General features: G+C 37.3%; 1 protein-coding gene across 1 annotated transcript in view; it reads right to left on the bottom strand.

The window, feature by feature from the left end:
• MCF2L2 (MCF.2 cell line derived transforming sequence-like 2) overlaps positions 1 to 22079 on the bottom strand; it is a 258201-nt gene that overhangs the window by 164339 nt on the left and 71783 nt on the right. Inside the window, exons 4-5 of the mRNA XM_049628514.1 lie at positions 9274 to 9364; positions 6580 to 6699 (exon numbers count right to left, since the gene is read on the bottom strand). Of these exons, the coding sequence (XP_049484471.1) occupies positions 6580 to 6699; positions 9274 to 9364 (211 nt within the window). The remainder of the gene's footprint in view (positions 1 to 6579; positions 6700 to 9273; positions 9365 to 22079) is intronic.

Raw genomic sequence — 22079 nt, 5'->3', positions numbered from 1 at the left:
CTCAAAAAAACTTTTGCACAACAAAAGAAACTATCAACAAAACTAAAATACTGAATGGGAGAAGATATTTGCAAATGACATATCCAATAAGGAATTAATACCCAAAACATATAAAGAATTTACATAACACCAAAAAAATCCAAATAATCGAATTAAAAAATACGCAAAAGACATGAACAGACATTCTTTAAAGAAGACATACAGATGGCAAACAGACACATGAAAAGATGTTCAACATCACTAATCAGAGAAATGTAAATCAAAACCACAATGAGATATCACCTCACACCTGTCACAATGGCTAAAATCAAAAACGTAAGAAACAACAAGTATTAGTGAGGATGTGGAGAAAAAGGAACCTTTGTGCTCTGTTGGTGGGAATGCAAACTGGTGCAGCCACTGTGGAAAACAGTATGGAGGTTCCTCAATAAATTAAAAATAGAGTTACCATGTGACCTAGTAATTCGACTGCTGAGTATTTACCCAAAGTATACGAAAACACTGATTTGAAAAGATACACACACCCCTATGTTTATTGCAGCATTATTTATAATAGCCAAATTATGAAAGCCACCCAAGTGTCCAATGATAAATGAACGGATAAGAAGAAGTGGTATATATATACATATATACACACACACACAATAGAATAGTACTCAGCCATAAAAACAATGAAATCTTGCCATTTGCAACAGCATGGATGGACTTAAAGGGTGTAATGCTAAGTGAAATAAGTCAGAGAAAGAAAGAAAATACCATATGATTTTACTTGTATGTGGAATTTAAGAAACAAAACAAAGGAAAAAAAAGACAGACAAAAAACAGACTCTTAAATACAGAGAACAAACTGGCGATTTCCAGAGGGGAGGTGGGTAGAGGGGTGGGTAAAATAGAAAAGGAGAATTAAGAGTACACTTATCATAATGAGCACTAAGAAATGTATAGAATTGCTCAGTTATTATACTGTACACCTGAAACTAATACAGTACTGTATGTTAATTATACTAGAATTTTCAAAAATAAAATAAAAATTTTTAAAAACACTGAGCATGTAAAATAGTTGTTCTCTGTTCTCTTAGCTACTGCGTTTGTCTATTTGGCATCATTTCATCACAGGGCCAATTACATTAACTATATTTTCTTATTTTCTGCATTCTCAATGCTCTGGCATTTTTGGAATGGAGAGAGAAAGTCTCTCCCAGGGCTAGCCCATTCTTAGAAATAAAAAAGGACTCAGAGGGAGGAAGTGTTTTGTATGCAAGCCAACTGATCCAAAGTGGGTATCCCCAACTACCTCCTTATCTAACCTTCACACACCAAGCCAATATTTCACCTGTCCTAAATTATCCCAGAACCGAGTACCAAAAGACTAGAGACTGCCCCTAGCCCCCAAACCCACTGGAAGTATTCAAACTAGCCAATCCTAAGTTATTTACCCTACCCTGCCTTGTTTTTCCTGTGGAAACCCCAATAAAGTCTCTGGCCTAGCTTCTTCCTGCTTCTGCCTTCTGACCAAAACCTGGTGCTTCCCCTGTGACTCTCCATGGCATGCAGTGACCCCCATCTCATTTCCTTCTCATTTCCTCCTGTGGGTGTACCAACTTTACCCACTTGGGTGGGTAAAGCGTCTGACTTCAGCTCAGGTCATGATCTCACAGTTCCTGAGTTTGAGCCCCATGTTGGGCTCTGTGCTGACAGCTCAGAGCCTGGAGCCTACTTCAGATTCTGTGTTTCCCCTTCTCTCTGCCCCTCCCCCACTCGCGTGTGCTCGATCTCTCTCTCTCTCTCTCTCTCTCTCTCTCTCTCTCAAAATAAATTTTAAAAAATTTTAGGGCACCTGGGTGGCTCAGTCGGTTAAGCGGCCGACTTTGGCTCAGGTCATGATCTCGCGGTCCGTGAGTTCCAGCCCTGCATCAGGCTCTGTGCTGACAGCTCAGAGCCTGGAGCCTGTTTCAGATTCTGTGTGTGTCTCTCTCTCTGACCCTCCCCCGTTCATGCTGTCTCTCCCTGTCTCAAAAATAAATAAACATTAAAAAATGTATATTTAAAAAAAAAGAAATTTAAAAAAATTTTAAATGCCCTACTAAATGTGCCTATAGTTTGAGTGACTGAGAGATCTTTAAAACTACAACCCAGCAATTGCACTACTAGGTATTTATCCAAGGGATACAGGTGTGCTGTTCTGAAGGTACACATGTACCCCAATGTTTATAGCAGCACTATCGACAACAGCCAAAGTATGGAAAGAGCCCAAATGTCCATCAATGGATGAATGGATAAAGAAGATGTGGTATATATACCCAATGAAGTATTACTCGACAATCAAAAAGAATTAAATCTTGTCATTTGCAACTACGTGGATGGAACTAAAGGGTATTATGCTAAGGGAAATTAGTTAGAGAAAGACAAATATCATATGACTTCACTCATATGAGGACTTTAAGAGACAAAACAGATGAACATAAGGGAAGGGAAACAAAAATAACATAAAAACAGGAAGGGGAACAAAACATAAGAGACTCATGGAGAACAAACAGAGGGTTTCTGGAGCGGGGATGGGAGGGGGGAAGGGCTAAATGGGTAAGGAGCACTAAGGAATCTACTCCTGAAATCATTGTTGCACTATATGCTAACTAATTTGGGTGTAACTTGAAAAAAATAAAATTATAAATAATTAAAAAATAAAATAAATAAAATAAAATAATAAAAGTTGATTTTAAGTTTAAAATGGAAAGAATGATGGGTGAAAACTCAACATACATTATCACATACAGAAGTAGCTAAGACATAGTATCAAGATAAGGTAGATGGTCCTTCTCTCCTTAGTATAGATGCACCAAATGAACAGGAGGGCATAAATCACATACGTATATGTTTACATATTATCTCTTTGATAGCTATATTTTATGTACAACCAGAGAAACACATATGGCATTTGATCAAATGCTCCTAACTCCAAACCTTTTTGAGTGACAAGAAACAATTGACTAGTCTTTATCTCTGAAGGGGAAGAAGCTTATGAGGATTATGAAAAGTTCATTCATTTCTTGTAAGTCACCTATTCCACAATGTTAATTGTTACTCGGTTCAGGAAAACAGAATAAGAAACTCATGGCTCACAGTTCTCTTAAATACTCAAATATTTCAAAATAAGTATTTAAAATAGAACAGGAAATACATTTTATGTCTGGTTAACACCCAAAGTATAGGGAGAAAGTATTTTAGGAAATTTGATTAGTAATACAAAATGAAACCAAAAGAGGGAAAATGAGAGTTAGAAAAAGAAATTAAAAAATCCCTTACCTGAGATGGTCAGTTTTCACTGGGATGGATAAAATATTTTCTCAGAGCAATTTCAATTAAAGTGGTTTTTTAATTTGTTTTGAACTGATAATATATGTATGAGATAATAAATTCAAACAGAATAAGAATCTACCTAGATAGAAAATAGTCTTCCTCTCACCCCTACCTCCAGACCTCCAGTTCTACATCTGGAAGGCAACCACTTCAACTAGTTTCTTGATATCTTATACAACCTTCTCAAGCTGACCTATGCAAATACAATTACATACATGCCCCTCCTATTTTATTCAAATGAAAGTATACTAGCCATACTGTTTTCTCCTTGCTCTTATCCCCACTGAAAAAACATGTCTTAGATGACTTAAAATGTATTTATTTCTTTATTTTGCCACCTACTATTGTAACTTACTTTTTACTGAAAGTATCTTGCATTCATGATGGATGCTTTCTGAGTTTTGGCAAACATTTTAATTTTAAACATTAAATTATTTTTTACATGCAAATAATGTGAAGTTTCCCCCACATGGGATCACTGATGATGACCTAAAACTTAAGGTATCAGTGTGAACTCTCTAATTCCTTGAATAAATACATATATTCATATATGTACATAGAGAGAGAAAGACACACATGTTATGTCTAATGATAATAAATAAGGGAGAAGGGAAAGTTCTAGCTTATAGTATAAGACCAACTTCTGATTAGTACATGTTCAGGGAGTGTAGTTGGGAAATCATTATTTTGCAATCAATTTAATAAATATTGTTCTAGGCAAGAATTATCAATAGATATTAAATATTAAGTAGATATTAGATATTAAATATAGAGAAGAATCTTTTGAGGAGCAGGATATTTGTATGGTCTTAGAGTGTTTCTCCAAAGATTCTGTATTAGTTGCAATGGAAACATAATACATTTGAGAAATTGGACAACACCTTGACTAAGGGGTCAAAACAATGTTACTGATGAGGGGGTAGATGAACACTGTGTGTCTCCACATGTGATGCCATGAGAAGGACATAACATCACTTAAGTAGTATTTGAGGTAGGAGTGCATAACCTGGATCAAATCCTCAGAGATCATCACATGAGCCTCAAATGAGGTAAGTTTATTTTTTAAGGGATTATATTCTCTAAGAATGCTAATGTCACAAAAGACAAAGAAAGATTGTGGAAATGTTTCAGATAAAAGGAAACTGAAGAGACATGACAACTATATATACTGATTCTAAACTAGATCCTGTATATAAAAATTCAAATATACATATCACATACATGTATAATACATACATTTATATACCTTTATATGTAAATTTATCTCTATATATTACAAATAGAGATAAATATACATATTTCTATATTAAAGAGAGAAAAAGAGAGATGTATATATCTATAGACATATATAATAATATAGAGACAGAAGCAAGTAGTAAATAAATAATAAAGCAAATGGGGATTAAATGTTGAAATAAGTGAATGAATCTGGGTAAAGGGCATAATATGTCCTTTGTACTAATCTTATTTTTTTCAAATGTTTATTTTATTTATTTTCCAGAGAGAGATTGAGAGAGAGAGAGCACACAAGCAGGAGAGGGGCAGAGAGAGAGGGAGAGAATCCCAAGCAGGCTCCGTGCTGTCAGTGCAGAGCTCAAGGCAGGGCTTGAACCCACGAACCATGAGATCATAACCTGAGTCTCAACCAAGAGTTGGATGCTTAACTGACTGAGACACCCAGACACCCCAATCTTACTTTTGAAATTTTTCTGAGATTGAAATTATTCCAACTAAACAAAATATAAAACCAAAACTATGTATTAGAAACTTCTCTGTCACTGTATATTCATCTTACCTATTTTCCCCTTTTTTGTTTTTCCTTTTTTGATTGAGATATAATTTACATCAATAAAATACACAGATTTTTAAGGGCATAAGTCAATTAGCTCTGACAAGTGTATACACACATGTAATACCATCCAATCAAGATAAACATTTCCCTAGAAAGTTCCCTTATGTCTCCTTCCAATCAATTTTCACTACCCTTCACCCCTAACAGCAGCCACCATTGTGATTTTCTAACACTATAGCTTAGGTTTGCCTCTTGTTAAACTTTGTATAAAAAGAATCACAGAACATACACCCTTTAGTGTCTAATTTCTTTCTTTCAAGAGAATATTTTGGAGATGTAGCCATGCTGTTATATATATCAATACTTCATTCTTTTTATTGCTTAATGTCATTCCGTTATGTGAATATGCCACAATTTCTTTATCCATTCACCAGCTGATGGACATTCTTTTACATCTCTCTTTGTGGACATGTGTTTTCATTTTTCTTGGTTGGGTCATAGGTTAGGTATATGTTAGTTGCCACCTGTTTTCACTATGGTTATATCATGACTTTTCACTTTTGATGGCTACAAAGTATTTAATTGATTGTGTAGACCATTATTTATTTAACCACTCCCCTGTTGTTGGTCATTATGGTGTTTCCAAGCATTTATCATTACAAACAATTTGGCAATGAATATCATTGTATATGCAGATTTATGCACATGTGTGAGAATATCTATAGAATAACTTTCATAGGAAGGTCAAAGAGTGTGTACACTTTAATTTTTGATAAATGCAGCCAATTAGTCCTTCATATCGATCATTACCAACTTTATTCCAATCAGCAAAGTATGAAAGTGGCTGTTTCCCCCACATCTCAGCCAAAATTGCAGGTAAAATTTTTAACCTTGCCATTTTAATTTGTTTTCCTTTGATGAGTATCACATGTTGGTTTTATTCTTATTCTATAGTTAACTACATTTGTGTCACTCCATGTATTAGACCCTTATTTTCTTTTACCCATACCCTTACAATATCCCTTCCTCTTTTGACTTTCTACAGTCTTGAGCACCATCTTCAGATTATATAACTCCAATACCACATTACCCAAGTCACTCCCCAACTGAAAAACCTTCACTGATCCCCACTGCCTACTGAATGAAATCCAGACCTTTTATCCTTACATTGAAAACCTATTCCATGTTTTCCATTTTTTTCCTTCCAAACACTTATCCTATATATATTCCAACAAAAATGGGGCTTCCCCAGGGACCTCACATAAAGTGTGTGCTTTCTGCCTCCATGTCCTTACACACGCTGTTCCCTCTGCCCAGAATGCCCTCCTCTCTCTGCCTGTGGAGTCCTACCTTCCTTAGAAACTCAGCCCAAATGCCATCTTCTCCACAGGCCCTGACCAAAAGCACACAAGATGAAAAGTAATGCTTACCGGCACTTTCATTTTAAATTCATCTCGATAATACTTAATGCCAATGTCAGTGAATGTCCTCTGGATAAAGCGAGATGGACGAAGGATGAATATAAGCTGCAAATTTCCTGGAAATGCTACCTGGAAGGATCATGGAAAATGTCAGGGCAACTGTCACATCCATTGGTCTCCTTTTGCCCAAGATCACAGAAAGGAAAGTTGAAGTAGACACCAGAGGTGCCAAAGAATTAGAATATACAGTATAGAATTTCAGAGCTGAAAGAGATAATATTTGAGTAATACAAACCCCTCCTTAAAAATCATACCAAATCAAAAAACAAAAAAATTTCTGATTATAAAAGTATTTCACACTCCTTACAGAAAAAATTCAGAAAATGATGAAAGTATACATTAAGAAAAGAAAACCACCGGGGCGCCTGGGTGGCGCAGTCGGTTAAGCGTCCGACTTCAGCCAGGTCACGATCTCGCGGTCCGTGAGTTCGAGCCCCGCGTCAGGCTCTGGGCTGATGGCTCGGAGCCTGGAGCCTGTTTCCGATTCTGTGTCTCCCTCTCTCTCTGCCCCTCCCCCGTTCATGCTCTGTCTCTCTCTGTCCCAAAAATAAATAAAAACGTGGAAAAAAAAATTTATAAAAAAAAAAAAGAAAAGAAAACCACCAAAACCACCCATGATCTCATAGCCATTTTTAATATTTCAATCTAATTACTTACAGGCTATTTTCTCTGCTGAAATATCTTTCTCATGGTTGAACTCATACTAGACATATTTTGTAACTTGCTTTTTTACTTAATATTATACCATGAGCTTTTATTTCTGTTATTAAAAATTCTTTGGAAATATTATTTTTCATGGGTGTGCAATTTATTTAACCAATCCCTTATTGCTAATGATTTAGGCCTTTCCATACTTTTATCATTATAAATAATACTGAAATGAACATCTTTATTCACATTTGAAACATTTTCTTAGGATAATTTCCCAAAAGAATTATTGACGCAAAGACTTAGTATTTTAGATGGTTCCTGATGCATATTATTGCCAATTTGTTTTCAGGAAGCATTGCCTTCATCTTGAGGCAAGGTCCTAAGAAATAAGATAACTCAGATTCATATAACAATTTAATGGCACAAATGAGATTCCAAGTCTCCAATTGCCCATGGCTTCCTTTTCTTCTAGTGGTTCCCCAAAGCAACCTCCCAAGGTGTTCGTTAAAAAAAATAATCTGGTCTTTACCCTGAAATATTCTGATTCACTAGAACTGGGATGAAGTTCACGTATCTATTTTCAACAAGCACCTGACAATTTTGATTAGAAGCCAGGTTTGGGGATCCCTGAACTACAGTGTCTTCTGGGCATAAAGTGATAATGTAATTCTTGAACAAATTAGGCTCAAAAATTAGATTATTCAAGATTGTCAATGGATCCTGGGAAACTAGAATTCTCTTGAGGTCAGTCCTCTAAAATAGTCATGGGCACTGTCAGGTGTCTAAATCCTCAGAGTATGGACCACAAAATAAATCCTGTAGCCAAACTAAACCAAAGGAACAAAACAATCCGTGCACAAAGTGAAGGAAGTCTTCCTTTCCCCCATCTTTGAAATGCAAGCTCATAAACAGAAGAAGCTTTTATTTTGTTATGTCATAATAAGACAAATGGGCTGAGACACTATTTGTGTTTCTGGCTAAGGCTCTAGATCTGAGACTCTGTAATATGTGCATGTTTGCATGTGTGACTGCCTTTGTAAGTAGGCCTAAGTGAGGTTACAAATGTCCCTCTCTCATCCCAGCCTCTACACACACATTACCACCCTATTATCTTATCCTCTTCATCCAGTCCCAACTGCCTTAGGCACCCCGTGCTTTCATGAAAATGCTGGTATGGCTGCTCTGAGGTGTCTGCCTGCTCATGTGGTTGAATTCCCTGGTCTCAGGTCCCTAAGGAGAGAAAGGATACATCTACTTGCTGAAAGGCAACACAAAGAGAGCAAAATCAGACTGATTAGATGGAAAAGGAAATTCATCCAGGGTTGTACAATTTCATACCAAAAGCAAGCACACATCATATTTTGTCTGGTTTTTCCCATGTCTTTCAATATGTGAAAAACTAATTTGAATACTGAAATGAAGACTGGCTTACACTGGGTGACCCCTCACCCCACAAAGCAAATCCTAAGACAAGGATCTGGGCATAGAGTTTATTGAGGAGGTGATCCCAGAAAACATAGTGAAGGAGTGGGGGAAGATGAGAACGTGATAACTAGAGAGCCAATGTATCAAGGGGGGCACTTCTGTGAGCAAGAAGGTCTGGATCCTCTGAGATACTACGTGGTACATATCTCAGAATTGTCCCACTGAGGGGGGTGCAGAAGCTGGGGTATTTATCTATCAATTCCCATCAGTCAATAGTTGGTCACTCCTGGGGCATTAACTTTCCAGCACTCCTTACCTGCCCCTCTTCAGTGACCCTCTAGAGAGATCAATAAGGTAGATTCAGGAAGCTTTGGACATGCTCAGGAATTGTCTGCAGTGACCTGCAGGTAGGTGGCAGAGGGGACATGGATGTGACACACAGCCTCTGCTACAGAGACCTTCCCAAAATTTTGCATAAAATAATTGCCTTTTCCCTGTGACTTTGACACGAAATACTTGAACAATTTAAATTACTTTTATAATAACATCACAAAAATGAATATTTACAGCTATTCGTGTCAATGATGCTTTTATGGAGCTCCACTTGTCCCTTCGTCGGTCAATAACAATGACGAATCCAATGCTGGCAGCCTCCACACTGCAAAAAAAAAGGGTGGTCAGTATCAGAGACCTGGTGAGACACATGGGTTCTGGGTGGCTCCCTCAGTAGTACATTCTACAGCCTCTGGCACTCCTGGCTCATGTGTAAACATACGCATTGTCCTTCCCTAACAAAGGAACCAACTTCCTCTCCTTAACTCAGCCTGGCAGCCTTAACAAAACAGAAACACTTGGCATCTCAGGCCCTCTCAAGGGCTCTGTTTATGGTTGGCGAGTGTCTGAAATACCCAAGGAGCATATGTGCTCATACCAGAAGGAACATGCACGTCAGTTAGGCATCACATGTCCCAGTGTATGCTGAGGACTTCAAGGTTGAGCTCTGCTGTCTTTCCAACTCCCAAAACTGACATTCATGGAGCTATCAATATGCTTCCATAGGAGTCAGTCCTAGAGGTATTCAGAAATAATGCATGTCTATGGGAAAAACCACCCCCTTCCAATGCCCAGTTATACACAGTCAGCAAATTATATCCACTGACAAATTATATCTTCACTAAGAACCAAAGGATGCTGTTTGGCCCCTCCTAAGTCCCCACAAAATTCTTTTAAGCTGAAGTCCCAAAAATGAAAACATGTTTCTTCTCTCTCCTTTGGAAGGAACTATGATATACAGGAAAGAGCAAAGGATTGGATTCTAGTAGCTCAAATCCTAGTGCTGCCACTTATCAGCACTGTGACATTGGAGAAATCCTCTAACCTCTCTAAAACTCAGTTTCCCTCTCTGTAAAATGGAAATAACACCATCAATAATGAAGTCATTAAAAGCATAAATTCTGAAGCCACACTGCCTAGGTTTGAAGCTTGAATTCCAGCATTTATATATTGTGTATGGGGATGGAGAGAAGAGTTACTTAGCCTCTATAGTTTCTAAAATGTCCCATTTGTAAAGTAAGAACAAAAATAGTACCTATTTGTATGGCCAATGTGAGGATTAAATGAGTATATATAACAAAAATATATAAAAGGCTCAAAATAATGCCTGGTACTTAGCATATATACATTGTATTTATACTAATATTATGATTATTTCTTATGTGTTTGTCATGGTGATGAAAAGAGATCAAGTACATGAAAAGTAGGTGGTCTCTAGTAAACCTTTAATAACTTCTTAATATTGGGTAAACAATGAGCTTTACCCTAAAAAAGTGCCTGTATGTGAATAAGGCAGAAGATCTAAGCAAATACTGTAAGAAAACACAAGTTTTCTTGTGTTTTATCACAGTTCCACTATGACCCAGGTTCTCCCACTAGGAACATTTCCCAGGACACAGTACGAGGAGGGGTATTCTCACTGTGTAAAAGAGGCAGAGACTGGCGATTATGGAAGCAAAAGTAGCCAGAACTTGAGGAAGGTGGCTGCAAAGAAGGAAAGTCTCAGAGAGGGAACCCCAGAAATCTTCATGGAAGTTCTCCTTTAATGCTTGGCCAACTCCGAGGCCCCACTGTTTCAGGCAAGATTCCAGGAGGCTGACAGAGAACAACAACTACACATGTGAGAACTGATGAAAAGTTACAAAGTTTAAATAGTTCTGGAGAAAGATAATTGGCATTGGGCCCAACAAGAATAGACAGAATTTGATGAGCACTCTGGGCCTTCAGTTGAAACCCTAGAAAGGCCATACTCTAGGATAAAGGAAACATCATAGGAATTGTGATTAAGGCTACACTCTAGGAGTAAGGACAAAGCAGAAATGGACTGGCCCCCAAGAAAACCTAAAACCAGGCCTCAAAAAGATCAAGGTGATCTACCAGTAATTTAACTTTCTGACAGACTGAAACTCAATGCTCTCTGTAAATAGATACACTTCTACAACATATCATCTACAATATCCAGGGTAAATTAAAAAATTAATAGAAGTCCAAAAAAACAAGAAGAAAACAATAATTAAGAGATAAAATGGTCAAGAACTATAGACTCAAAGATATTCCTGGTTTTGGCAGACAACAACTTTAAAATAATTATGATCAATATGTTAAGAAAAATAATTATGACCCATACACTTAGACAAAATGGATTAAAAGATGCATTATTTCAGCTGAGAATCAGAAACTATAATAATCAAATGAACTTCCTAAAATTACAAAACACCAGGGGCACCTGGGTGGCTCAGTCAGTTAAGAGTCCGACTTCAGCTCAGGTCATGATCTTGTGGATCGTGGGTTCAAGCCCCGCATCAGGCTCTGTGCTGACAGCTCAGAGCCTGGAGCCTGCTTCAGATTCTGTGTCTCCCCCTCTCTCTCTGCCCCTCCCCCACCTTTCTCTCTCTCAAAAATAAATAAACATTCAAAAAATTACAAAACACCAATATTTGAAATTAAGAACTCATTGGATTTGTTTAACAGCAGCTTGAACACAGCACAAGACAAGATAGGTGAAACTGAAAACATCACTGAAAGTACTCAAACCGAAGCACAGAGAGGGGGAAAAGAGGAAAGAATATAATGTAATAGAATGTAAAAGAGAAGTAGAACATGAACAGAAACAATATTTTAAAAAAATAACAGTGAAGAGTTTTCCATATCTGATCAAAGGCATCAACTCACAGATTCAAGCAGCTCTTCTAATACCAAGCAAAATAAATACAAAGAAAACTTCATCCAGGCATATCAGAGCCGAGTGGCTCAAAATTAAAGATAAGAAGAAACCCAGCATTTGGTGAAAAAAAAATGTTAACTCCAGAAGATTAATGTTAAAAATTATCACTGACTTTTCAACAAAAATTACAGAAGCTACAATCAAAAGGAATGTTATCTTTAGAGGAGTAACCTGAAAAAAAACAACCCATTTATCATCCTACACCAACTGAAAATTCATATTATTTTTTTATTTTTTATTTGTTTGTTTTTTTTTCATATATATATAATTTATTGTCAAGTTAGCTAACAGAGCATACAGTGTTCTCTTGGCTTTGGGAGTAGATTCCCATGATTCATCACTTACATACCATACCCAGTGCTCATCCCAACAAGTGCCCTCCTCAATGCCCAGCACCCATTATCCTCTCCCCCCTCTGCCCTCCCCATCACCCCTCAGTTTGTTCTCTGAATTTAAGAATCTCTTATGGTTTGTTTCCCTCTGTTTCTAACTATTTTTTTTCCTTCCTTTTCCCCGTGGTCTTCTGTTAAGTTTTTCAAATTCCATATGTGAATGAGAACATATGATACCTGTCTTTCTCTGACTGACTTATTTCATTTAGCATAATACCCTCCAGTTCCATCCACATTGTTGCAAATGGCAAGAGTTCATTCTTTTTCGTTGCCAAGTAGTATTCCAGTGTGTGTGTGTGTGTGTGTGTGTGTGTGTGTGTGTATTACACCACATCTTCTTTATCCATTTTTTTCAATATATGAAATTTATTGTCAAATTTGTTTCCATACAACACCCAGTGCTCATCCCAAAAGGTGCCCTCCTCAATACCCATCACCCACCCTCCCCTCCCTCCCACCCCCATCAACCTTCAGTTTGTTCTCAGTTTTTAAGAGTCTCTTATGCTTTGGCTCTCTCCCACTCTAACCTCTTTTTTTTTTCCTTCCCCTCCCCCATGGGTTTCTGTTAAGATTCTCAGGATCCACATAAGAGTGAAAACATATGGTATCTGTCTTTCTCTGTATGGCTTATTTCACTTAGCATCACACTCTCCAGTTCCATCCACATTGCTACAAAGGGCCATATTTCGTTCTTTCTCATTGCCATGTAGTACTCCATTGTGTATATAAACCACAATTTCTTTATCCATTCATCAGTTGATGGACATTTAGGCTCTTTCCATAATTTGGCTATTGTTGAGAGTGCTGCTATAAACATTGGGGTACAAGTGCCCCTATGCATCAGCACTCCTGTATCCCTTGGGTAAATTCCTACCAGTGCTGTTGCTGGGTCATAGGGTAGGTCTATTTTTAATTTTCTGAGGAACCTCCACACTGTTTTCCAGAGTGGCTGCACCAATTTGCATTCCCACCAACAGTGTAAGAGGGTTCCCGTTTCTCCACATCCTCGCCAGCATCTATAGTCTCCTGATTTGTTCATTTTGTCCACTCTGACTGGCGTGAGGTGATATCTGAGTGTGGTTTTGATTTGTATTTTCCCGATAAGGAGCGACGTTGAACATCTTTTCATGTGCCTGTTGGCCATCCGGATGTCTTCTTTAGAGAAGTGTCTATTCATGTTTTCTGCCCATTTCTTCACTGGGTTATTTGTTTTTCGGGTGTGGAGTTTGATGAGCTCTTTATAGATTTTGGATACTAGCCCTTTGTCTGGTATGTCATTTGTAAATATCTTTTCCCATTCCGTTGGTTGCCTTTTAGTTTTGTTGGTTGTTTCCTTTGCTGTGAAGAAGCTTTTTATCTTCATAAGGTCCCAGTAATTCATTTTTCCTTTTAATTCCCTTGCCTTTGGGGATGTGTCGAGTAAGAGATTGCTACGGCTGAGGTCAGAGAGGTCTTTCCTGCTTTCTCCTCTAAGGTTTTAATGGTTTCCTGTCTCACATTCAGGTCCTTTATCCATTTTGAGTTTATTTTTGTGAATGGTGTGAGAAAGTGGTCTAGTTTCAACCTTCTGCATGTTGCTGTCCAGTTCTCCCAGCACCATTTGTTAAAGAGACTGTCCTTTTTCCATTGGATGTTCTTTCCTGCTTTGTCAAAGATTAGTTGGCCATACGTTTGTGGGTCTAGTTCTGGGGTTTCTATTCTATTCCATTGGTCTATGTGTCTGTTTTTGTGCCAATACCATGCTGTCTTGATGATGACAGCTTTGTAGTAGAGGCTAAAGTCTGGGATTGTGATGCCTCCTGCTTTGGTCTTCTTCTTCAAAATTACTTTGGCTATTCGGGGCCTTTTGTGGTTCCAAATGAATTTTAGGATTGCTTGTTCTAGTTTCGAGAAGAATGCTGGTGCAATTTTGATTGGGATTGCATTGAATGTGTAGATAGCTTTGGGTAGTATTGACATTTTGACAGTATTTATTCTTCCAATCCATGAGCAGGGAATGTCTTTCCATTTCTTTATATCTTCTTCAATTACCTTCATAAGCTTTCTATAGTTTTCAGCATACAGATCTTTTACATCTTTGGTTAGATTTATTCCTAGGTAAATCCATTTTTAAAAATGAAGGTGGAATAAGGACATTTCCAAATAACCAAAGCTGAGAGAATTTATTGCCAGTAGACATTCACTTCAAGAAACGTTAAAGGAGGGGCGCTTGGGTGGCTCAGTCGGTTAAGCAGCCGACTTCGGCTCAGGTCATGATCTCACGGTCCGTGAGTTCGAGCCCCGCGTTGGGCTCTGTGCTGACAGCTCAGAACCTGGAGCCTGCTTCAGATTCTGTGTCTCCCTCTCTCTGACCCTCCCCCGTTCATGCTCTGTCTCTCCCTGTCTCAAAAATAAATAAACGTTAAGAAAAAAAGAAACGTTAAAGGATGTTCTCAAGGCTGAATAAAGTTGGAAGCATGAAAGTGGAAGAAAAATAAACAGCCTAAAAAGGAGTTTCAGCTTCTGATTAGTAAGACGTGTATTCTTATTAAAAAAATTTACTAGAGAGTATAATGCTAAGTGAAATAAATCAGAGAAAGACAAATACCATGACTTCACTCATATGTGGAATTTAAGAAACAAGACAAATGAGCAAAGGGGGAGAAAAAAAGAGAGAGGCAAACCAAGAAACAGATTCTTAACTGTAGAGAACACACTGATGGTTACCAGAGGGGGACGGAGATACAGGAAATAGGTGATGGGGATTAAGAAGGGCACTTGTTGTGATGAGCACAGGGTGATGTATGGACATGTTGAATCACTCTATTGTACACCTGAAACCAATATTACACTGTATGTGAACTTTTCTGGAATTTGAATAAAAACTTAAAAAAAAAACCTTCATGGAAGCTGGCTGGGCAGAGGTTAGGAGCTATACCATGAATGCTGAGTCCTCTTCAGTTTAGTTACTTTTCTTTATTGCCCAAAACATTGATTGTAACACTGAGGTTTACTGACATTTAACGGGATGCAGGGTGACAATAGGTGTCTATAAAGCAGTTGATGCAACAACAACAAACTGGCTAAATTAAAAACTTCTATTTGTCCTTAAAGATGTAGCGAACTCTGAAGACAAAGAAAACTTCCATAGTGAGCAGATACTAGAAGAGGCTTTCATTTGAAGTGGTGGTTGCTTATTCTGATAATAGGTAAATAAACGTCCCTGAAAGGAAACAATCCCACACAGTAACCTAAATCTGCAAAAGGAATGAAGAGCATTCTAAACATTACATATGTGGACAAATATTATCAACTGTGTTTTTTATTTTCACTAAAAGACTATTGCCTATTAAAAGTGAAAACAATATTTAAGTATTATTAAATACATTACATATGTAAAAAGTTACATACTGTAACACTAGAGAAACCATTGCTTAAAATTCATTCTATTCGATTGGATTTTAATCTACTGGAGACTAAATGGAATACTGAAAATATCTGAATAATTCAAAAGAGAGCAGGTGCTGTAGACTAAATGTGTCCTTCCAAAATTCTTATGAAGTTGTAACTCACAATATGACTATAGTTAGAGATGGGGCCTGCAAGAAGGTAATAAAGGTTAAATAAGGTCATAAAGGTTGATAGGATTAGTGCCCTCCTAAGAACCTTGATTTTGGACTTCTAGCCTCCAGATTTGTGAGAAAACAAATTTTGTTATTTCAGTCATCCAGTCTATGGTAAACTGTTATGGTAGCCAGAGCAGACAAACATAGCGGTAAAGGAGAAATAAAGAACAAGCCACAAATGGCACAAATAGCAAGGTGGTAGATTTAAATCCAACGAATCTCAATAATCACATTAGGTGGAAATGGTCTATATTACTCCACTGAAAAGGCATAGAGTGTTAGAATAAAAATACTTGATTAGAAGAGAATGATTATGCTTTAAACATGGGAACAGTCATAGAAAGAAAAAGTATGATAAAAGATATACCATGCAATTACTAATTATAAGAAAGCCAGTTCAACACAAGGAGTATTGGCAGAGACATGTGATTTACACTGAACATGTGTCAGTTCATCAGGAAGACATAACAATCCTAAAAGTGTACATATACAGTAACATTGCTTCAAAACACATTAATTTGAAATTAATAAAGCTAAAAAAAAATAGATAAGTTCCATAAAGTTAGAGACTTCTGTCTTAGTAACTAAAAGCCAGTAAGGACACAGACTTGACCTTGAAGAGCTCAACATTCAACAACTGCAGAACACTCATTCTTCTCCAATACACACAGGACATTTATCAAAATACTTCACTATCCTAGGCCATAAAGCAAATTTCAACATATCTTTAAATGACTGCAATTGTACAGGGCGTATTTCTGATCACTGTGGAATTACAATGGAACTCTGTTATTTTTCTGCTTTCTATTTCATTTAGCTTTTTGGTGGGGGAGGGGTTTCTTTCACAATATCCTTCCTTCTCTTTTCTTTGGGTTTAATTGTAATTATTTTTTTTTTAATTTCTCAAGGTGGAAGATCAGACCATTGATTTAAAACCTTCCTCTCTTCTAATAAAAATGTTTATAACTAAAGCTTTATATCACTTACATTTTGATATACTGTTTTGTTATTATTTAGTGATAATGTTTTCTAATTTCCTTTCTGATTTATTCTTTGGTCCACAGATATTTTAGAGAGGGTTGCTCAACTTCCAAATAGTTTGCAATTTTTCTAATCACTGGTGATAAAAGTGAAAATAGTGGTTTTCTTTTTTTATTATTTTATTTTTTTAAATATAATGTATTTTCAAGTTAGCTAACATACATTGTATGCAGTGTGCTCTTGGTTTCAGGCGTAGATTCCCATGATTCATCACTTACATACAACACCCAGTGCTTATACCAACAAGTGCCCTCCTCAATGGCCATCACCCATTTTCCCCACTCTCCCACCCCCCTCCCCATCAACCCTCAGTTTGTTCTCTGTATTTAAGAGTCTCTTATGGTTTGCCTCCCTCTCTGTTTGAAACTATTTTTCCCCTTCCCTTCCCCCATAACTTCCCCCATAAGTTTCTCAAGTTGCACATATGACTGAAAACATATTATATCTGTCTTTCTCTGACTGACCAATTTCACTTAGCATAATACCCTCCATTTCCACCCACACCGTTGCATATGGCATGATTTCATTCTTTTTCATTGCCAAGTAATATTCCATTGTATATATAAACCACATCTTCTTTATCCATTCATCTGTTGATGAACATTTGGGCTCTTTCCATAATTTGGCTATTGTTGAAAGCACTGCTATAAACATTGGAGTACATATGCCCCTATGAATCAGCACTCCTGTATCCTTTGGATAAATTCCTAGTAGTGCTATTGCTGGGTCATAGGGTAGTTCTATTTTTAATTTTTTGAGGAACTTCCACACTGTTTCCCAAAGCAGCTGCACAACTTTGCAAGAGGGTTCCTGTTTCTCCACACCCTCACCAGCATCTGTTGTTTCCTGAGTTGTTAATTTTAGCCACTCTGAACAGATGTGAGGTGGTATCTCAGTGTGGTTTTGATTTGTATTTACCTGATGATGAGTGATGTTGAGCATCTTTTCATGTGTCTGTTGTCCATCTGGATGTCTTCTTTGGAAAAGTATCTATTCATATCTTCTGCCCATTTTTTCACTGGATTATTTGTTTTTCGGGTATTGAGTTTGGTAAGTTCTCTATAGATTTTGAATACTAACCCTTTATCTGATATGTCATTCACAAATATCTTCTCCCATTCTGTTGGTTGCCTTTTAGTTTTGTTGATTGTTTCTTTTGCAATTCAGAAGCTTTTTATCTTGATGAAGTCTCAATAGTTCATTTCTGCTTTTATTTCCCTTGCCTTCAGAGATGTGTTGAGTAAGAAGTTGCTATAGCTAAGGTCAAAGAGGTTGCTGTCTATTTTCTCCTCTAGGTTTTTGATGGTTTCCTGTCTCACATTGAGGTCTTTAATCCATTTTTAGTTTATTTTTGTGTATGGGGTAAGAAAGTGGTCCAGTTTCATTCTTCTGCATGTTGCTGTCCAGTTCTCCCAGTACCATTTGCTAAAGAGACTATCTTTTTCCATTGGATACTCTTTCCTGCTTTGTCAAAGGTTAGTTGGCCATACATTTGTGGGTCCAATTCTCAGTTCTCTATTCTATTCCATTGGTCTGTGTGTCTGTTTTTGTGCCAACACCATACTGTCTTGATGATTACAGCTGTGTAGCAGAGGCTAAAGTCCAGGATTGTGATGCCTCCCACTCTGGCTTTCTTTTTCAACATTAGTTTGGCTATTCAGGGTCTTTTGTAATTCCTCACATATTTTAGGATTATTTGTTATTCAGCTACAATTTTAGATTTAGAGTCATTTGTTCTTCTTTCATTATAGTATAAAATGTACTGCAGTATAAGAAGGAAAAGCTGTTCCCTATACATGTGACTCCATGTACAGTATAAACACTGAAGATTTATGTTATAATTGTTTCAACCTGGGAGCATGTGGTTACCTAGACAAGGAGAAATGCCTCACAAGACCAGCAACAGGACTGACAATTTCTGTGGTGTTTTCTTTTTTTTTTTAATTTTTATTTAATTTATTTTTTTAATTTACATCCAAGTTAGTTAGCATATAGAACAACAGTGATTTCAGGAGTCAATTCCTTAATGCTCCTTACCCATTTAGCCCATCCCCCCTCTCACACCCCTCCAGTAACCTTCTGTTTGTTCTCCATGTTTAAGAGTCTCTTATGTTTTGTCCCCCTCCCTGTTTTTATATTATTTTTGCTTCCCTTCCCTTATGTTCATCTGTTCTGTGTCTTAAAGTCCTCATATAAGTGAAGTCATGATATTTGTCTTTCTCTGACTGACTAATTTCCCTTAGCATAATACCCTCTAGTTCCATCCACGTAGTTGCAAATAGCAAGATTTCATTCTTTTTGATTGCTGAGTAATACTGCATTGTATATACATATGACATCTTCTTTATCCTTTCATCCATTGATGGACATTTGGGCTCTTTCCATACTTTGGCTATTGTCAATAGTGCTGCTATAAACATTGGGGTGCATGCGTACCTTTGAAACAGCATACCTGTATCCCTTGGATAAACGCCAGTAGTGCAATTGCTACTAGGGTCGTAGGGTATTTCTAGTTTTTAATTTTTTTGAGGAACCTCCATACTGTTTTCCAGAGTGGCTGCACCAGCTTACATTCCCACCAGCAATGTAAAAGAGATCCTCTTTCCCTGCATCCTTGCCAACATTGTTGTTGCCTGAGTTATTAATGTTAGCCGTTCTGACAGGTGTGATGTGATATCTCACTGTGGTTTTGGTTTGTATTTCCCTGATAATGAGTGACTTTGAGCATCATTTCATGTGTCTGTTGGCCATCTGTATGTCTTCTTCAGAGAAGTGTCTGTTCATGTCTTTAGCCCATTTCTTCACTGGATTATTTGTTTTTTGGGTGCTGAGTTTGATAAGATATTTATAGATTTTGGATAATAACCCTTTATCTGATCTGTCGTTTGCAAATATCGTCTCCCATTCCACTGGTTGCCTTTAATTTTGCTGCTTGTTTCCCTAGCTGTGCAGAAGTTTATATCTTCATGAGGTCCCAATAGTTCATTTTTGCTTTTGTTTCTGTTGCCTCTGGAGACGTGTTGAATAAGAAGTTGCTGCAGCCAAGGTCAAAGAGGTTTTTGCCTGCTTTGTCCTTGAGGATTTTGATGGCTTTTCGCCTTGCATTTAGGTCCTTCATCCATTTTTAGCTTATTTTTGTGTATGGTGTAAGAAAGTGGTCCACGTTCATTCTTCTACATGTCGCTGTCCAGTTTTCCCAGCACCACTTGCTAAAGAGACTCTCTTTATTCCATTGGATAGCTTTCCTGCTTTGTCAAAGATTAGTTGGCCATACGTTTGTGGGTCCATTTCTGGGTTCTCTATTCTGTTCCATTGATCCAGGTGTCTGTTTTTGTGCCAGTACCATACTGTCTTGATGATTACAGCTTTGTAATATAGCTTGAAGTCCGGGATTGTGATGTCTCCTGCTTTGGTTTTCTTTTTCAACATTACTTTGGCTATTCAGAGTCTTTTCTGGCTCCAAACAAATTTTAGGATTGTTTGTTCTAGCTCTGTGAAGAATTCTGGTGTTATTTTGATAGGGATTGCACTGAATATGTAGATTGCTTTGGGTAAGTATTGACATTTTAACAATTTTTGTTCTTCCTATCCAGGAACATGGAATCTTTTCCCATTTTTTTGTGTCTTCTTCAATTTCATTCATAAGCTTTCTATAGTTCTCAGTGTATAGATTTTTCACCTCTTTAGTTAGATTTATTCCTAGGTACTTTATAGTTTTTGGTGCAATTGTAAATGGCATCAATTCCTTGGTTTCTCTTTCTGTTGCTTCATTGTTGGTGTATAGGAATGCAACCGTTTTCTGTGCATTGATTTTATATCCTGCCACTTCGCTGAACTCATGGATAAGTTCTAGTAGTTTTTTTTGGTGGAATCTTTTGAGTTTTCCATATAGAGTATTATGTCATCTGAGAAGAGTGAAAGTTGGACCTCCTCCTGGGCGATTTGGATGCCTTTCATATATTTGTGTTGTCTGATGGCTTAGGCTAAGACTTCCAATACTATGTTGAATAACAGTGGCAAGAGTGGACATTCCTGTCTTGTTCCTGACGTTAGGGGGAAAGCTCTCAGTTTTTCCCCATTGAGGATAATACTAGCGTTGGGTCTTTCATATATGGCTTTTATGATCTCGAGGTATGCTCCTTCTATTCCTACTTTCTTGAGGGTTTTTTATCAAGAAAGGATGCCGTATTTTGTCAAATGCTTTCTCTGCATCTATTGAGAGGATCATGTGGTTCTTGTCCTTTCTTTTATTGATGTGATGAAGCACATCGATTGTTTTGTGGATATTGAACCAGCCCTGCATCCCAGGTATAAATCCCACTTGGTTGTGGAGAATAATTTTTTTAATGTATTGTTGGATCTGGTTGGCTAATATCTTGTTGAGTATTTTTGCATCCATGTTCACCAGGGAAATTGGTCCATATTTCTCCTTTTTAGTGGGGTCTTTGTCTGGTTTTGGGATAAAGGTAATGCTGGCTTCATAGAATGAGTTTGGAAGTTTTCCTTCCATTTTTATTTTTTGGAACAGCTTCAAGAGAATAGGTGTTAACTCTTCCTTAAATGTTTGGTAGAATTCTCCTGGAAAGCCATCAGGCCCTGGACCCTTGATTTTTGGGAGATTTTTGATTACTAATTCGATTTCTTTACTGGTTATGGATCTGTTCAACCTTTCTATTTCTTTCTGTTTCAGTTTTGGTAGTTTATATGTTTCTAGGAATTTGTTCATTTCTTCCAGATTGCCCATTTTATTAGTGTATAATTTCTCATAACATTCTCTTTTTATAGTTTTCATTTCTGCTGTGTTGATTGTGATCTCTCCTCTTTCATTCTTGATTTTATTTATTTGGGTCTTTTTTCTTTTTGATCAAACTGGCTAGTGGTTTATCAATTTTGTTAATTCTTTCAAAGAACCAGCTTCTGGTTTCATTGATCTGTTCTACTTTGTGTGTGTGTGTGTGTGTGTGTGTGTGTGTGGTTTAGATAGCATTGATTTCTGCTCTAATCTTTATTATTTCCTGTCTTCTGTTGGTTTTGGGTTTTATTTGCTGTTCTTTTTCA

Source organism: Panthera uncia, chromosome C2, assembly GCF_023721935.1.
Source record: "Panthera uncia isolate 11264 chromosome C2, Puncia_PCG_1.0, whole genome shotgun sequence".
Lineage (NCBI taxonomy): Eukaryota > Metazoa > Chordata > Mammalia > Carnivora > Felidae > Panthera > Panthera uncia.
The sequence above is the reverse complement of the archived record's forward strand: the minus strand, read 5'-3'. Positions and strand labels throughout refer to the sequence as shown.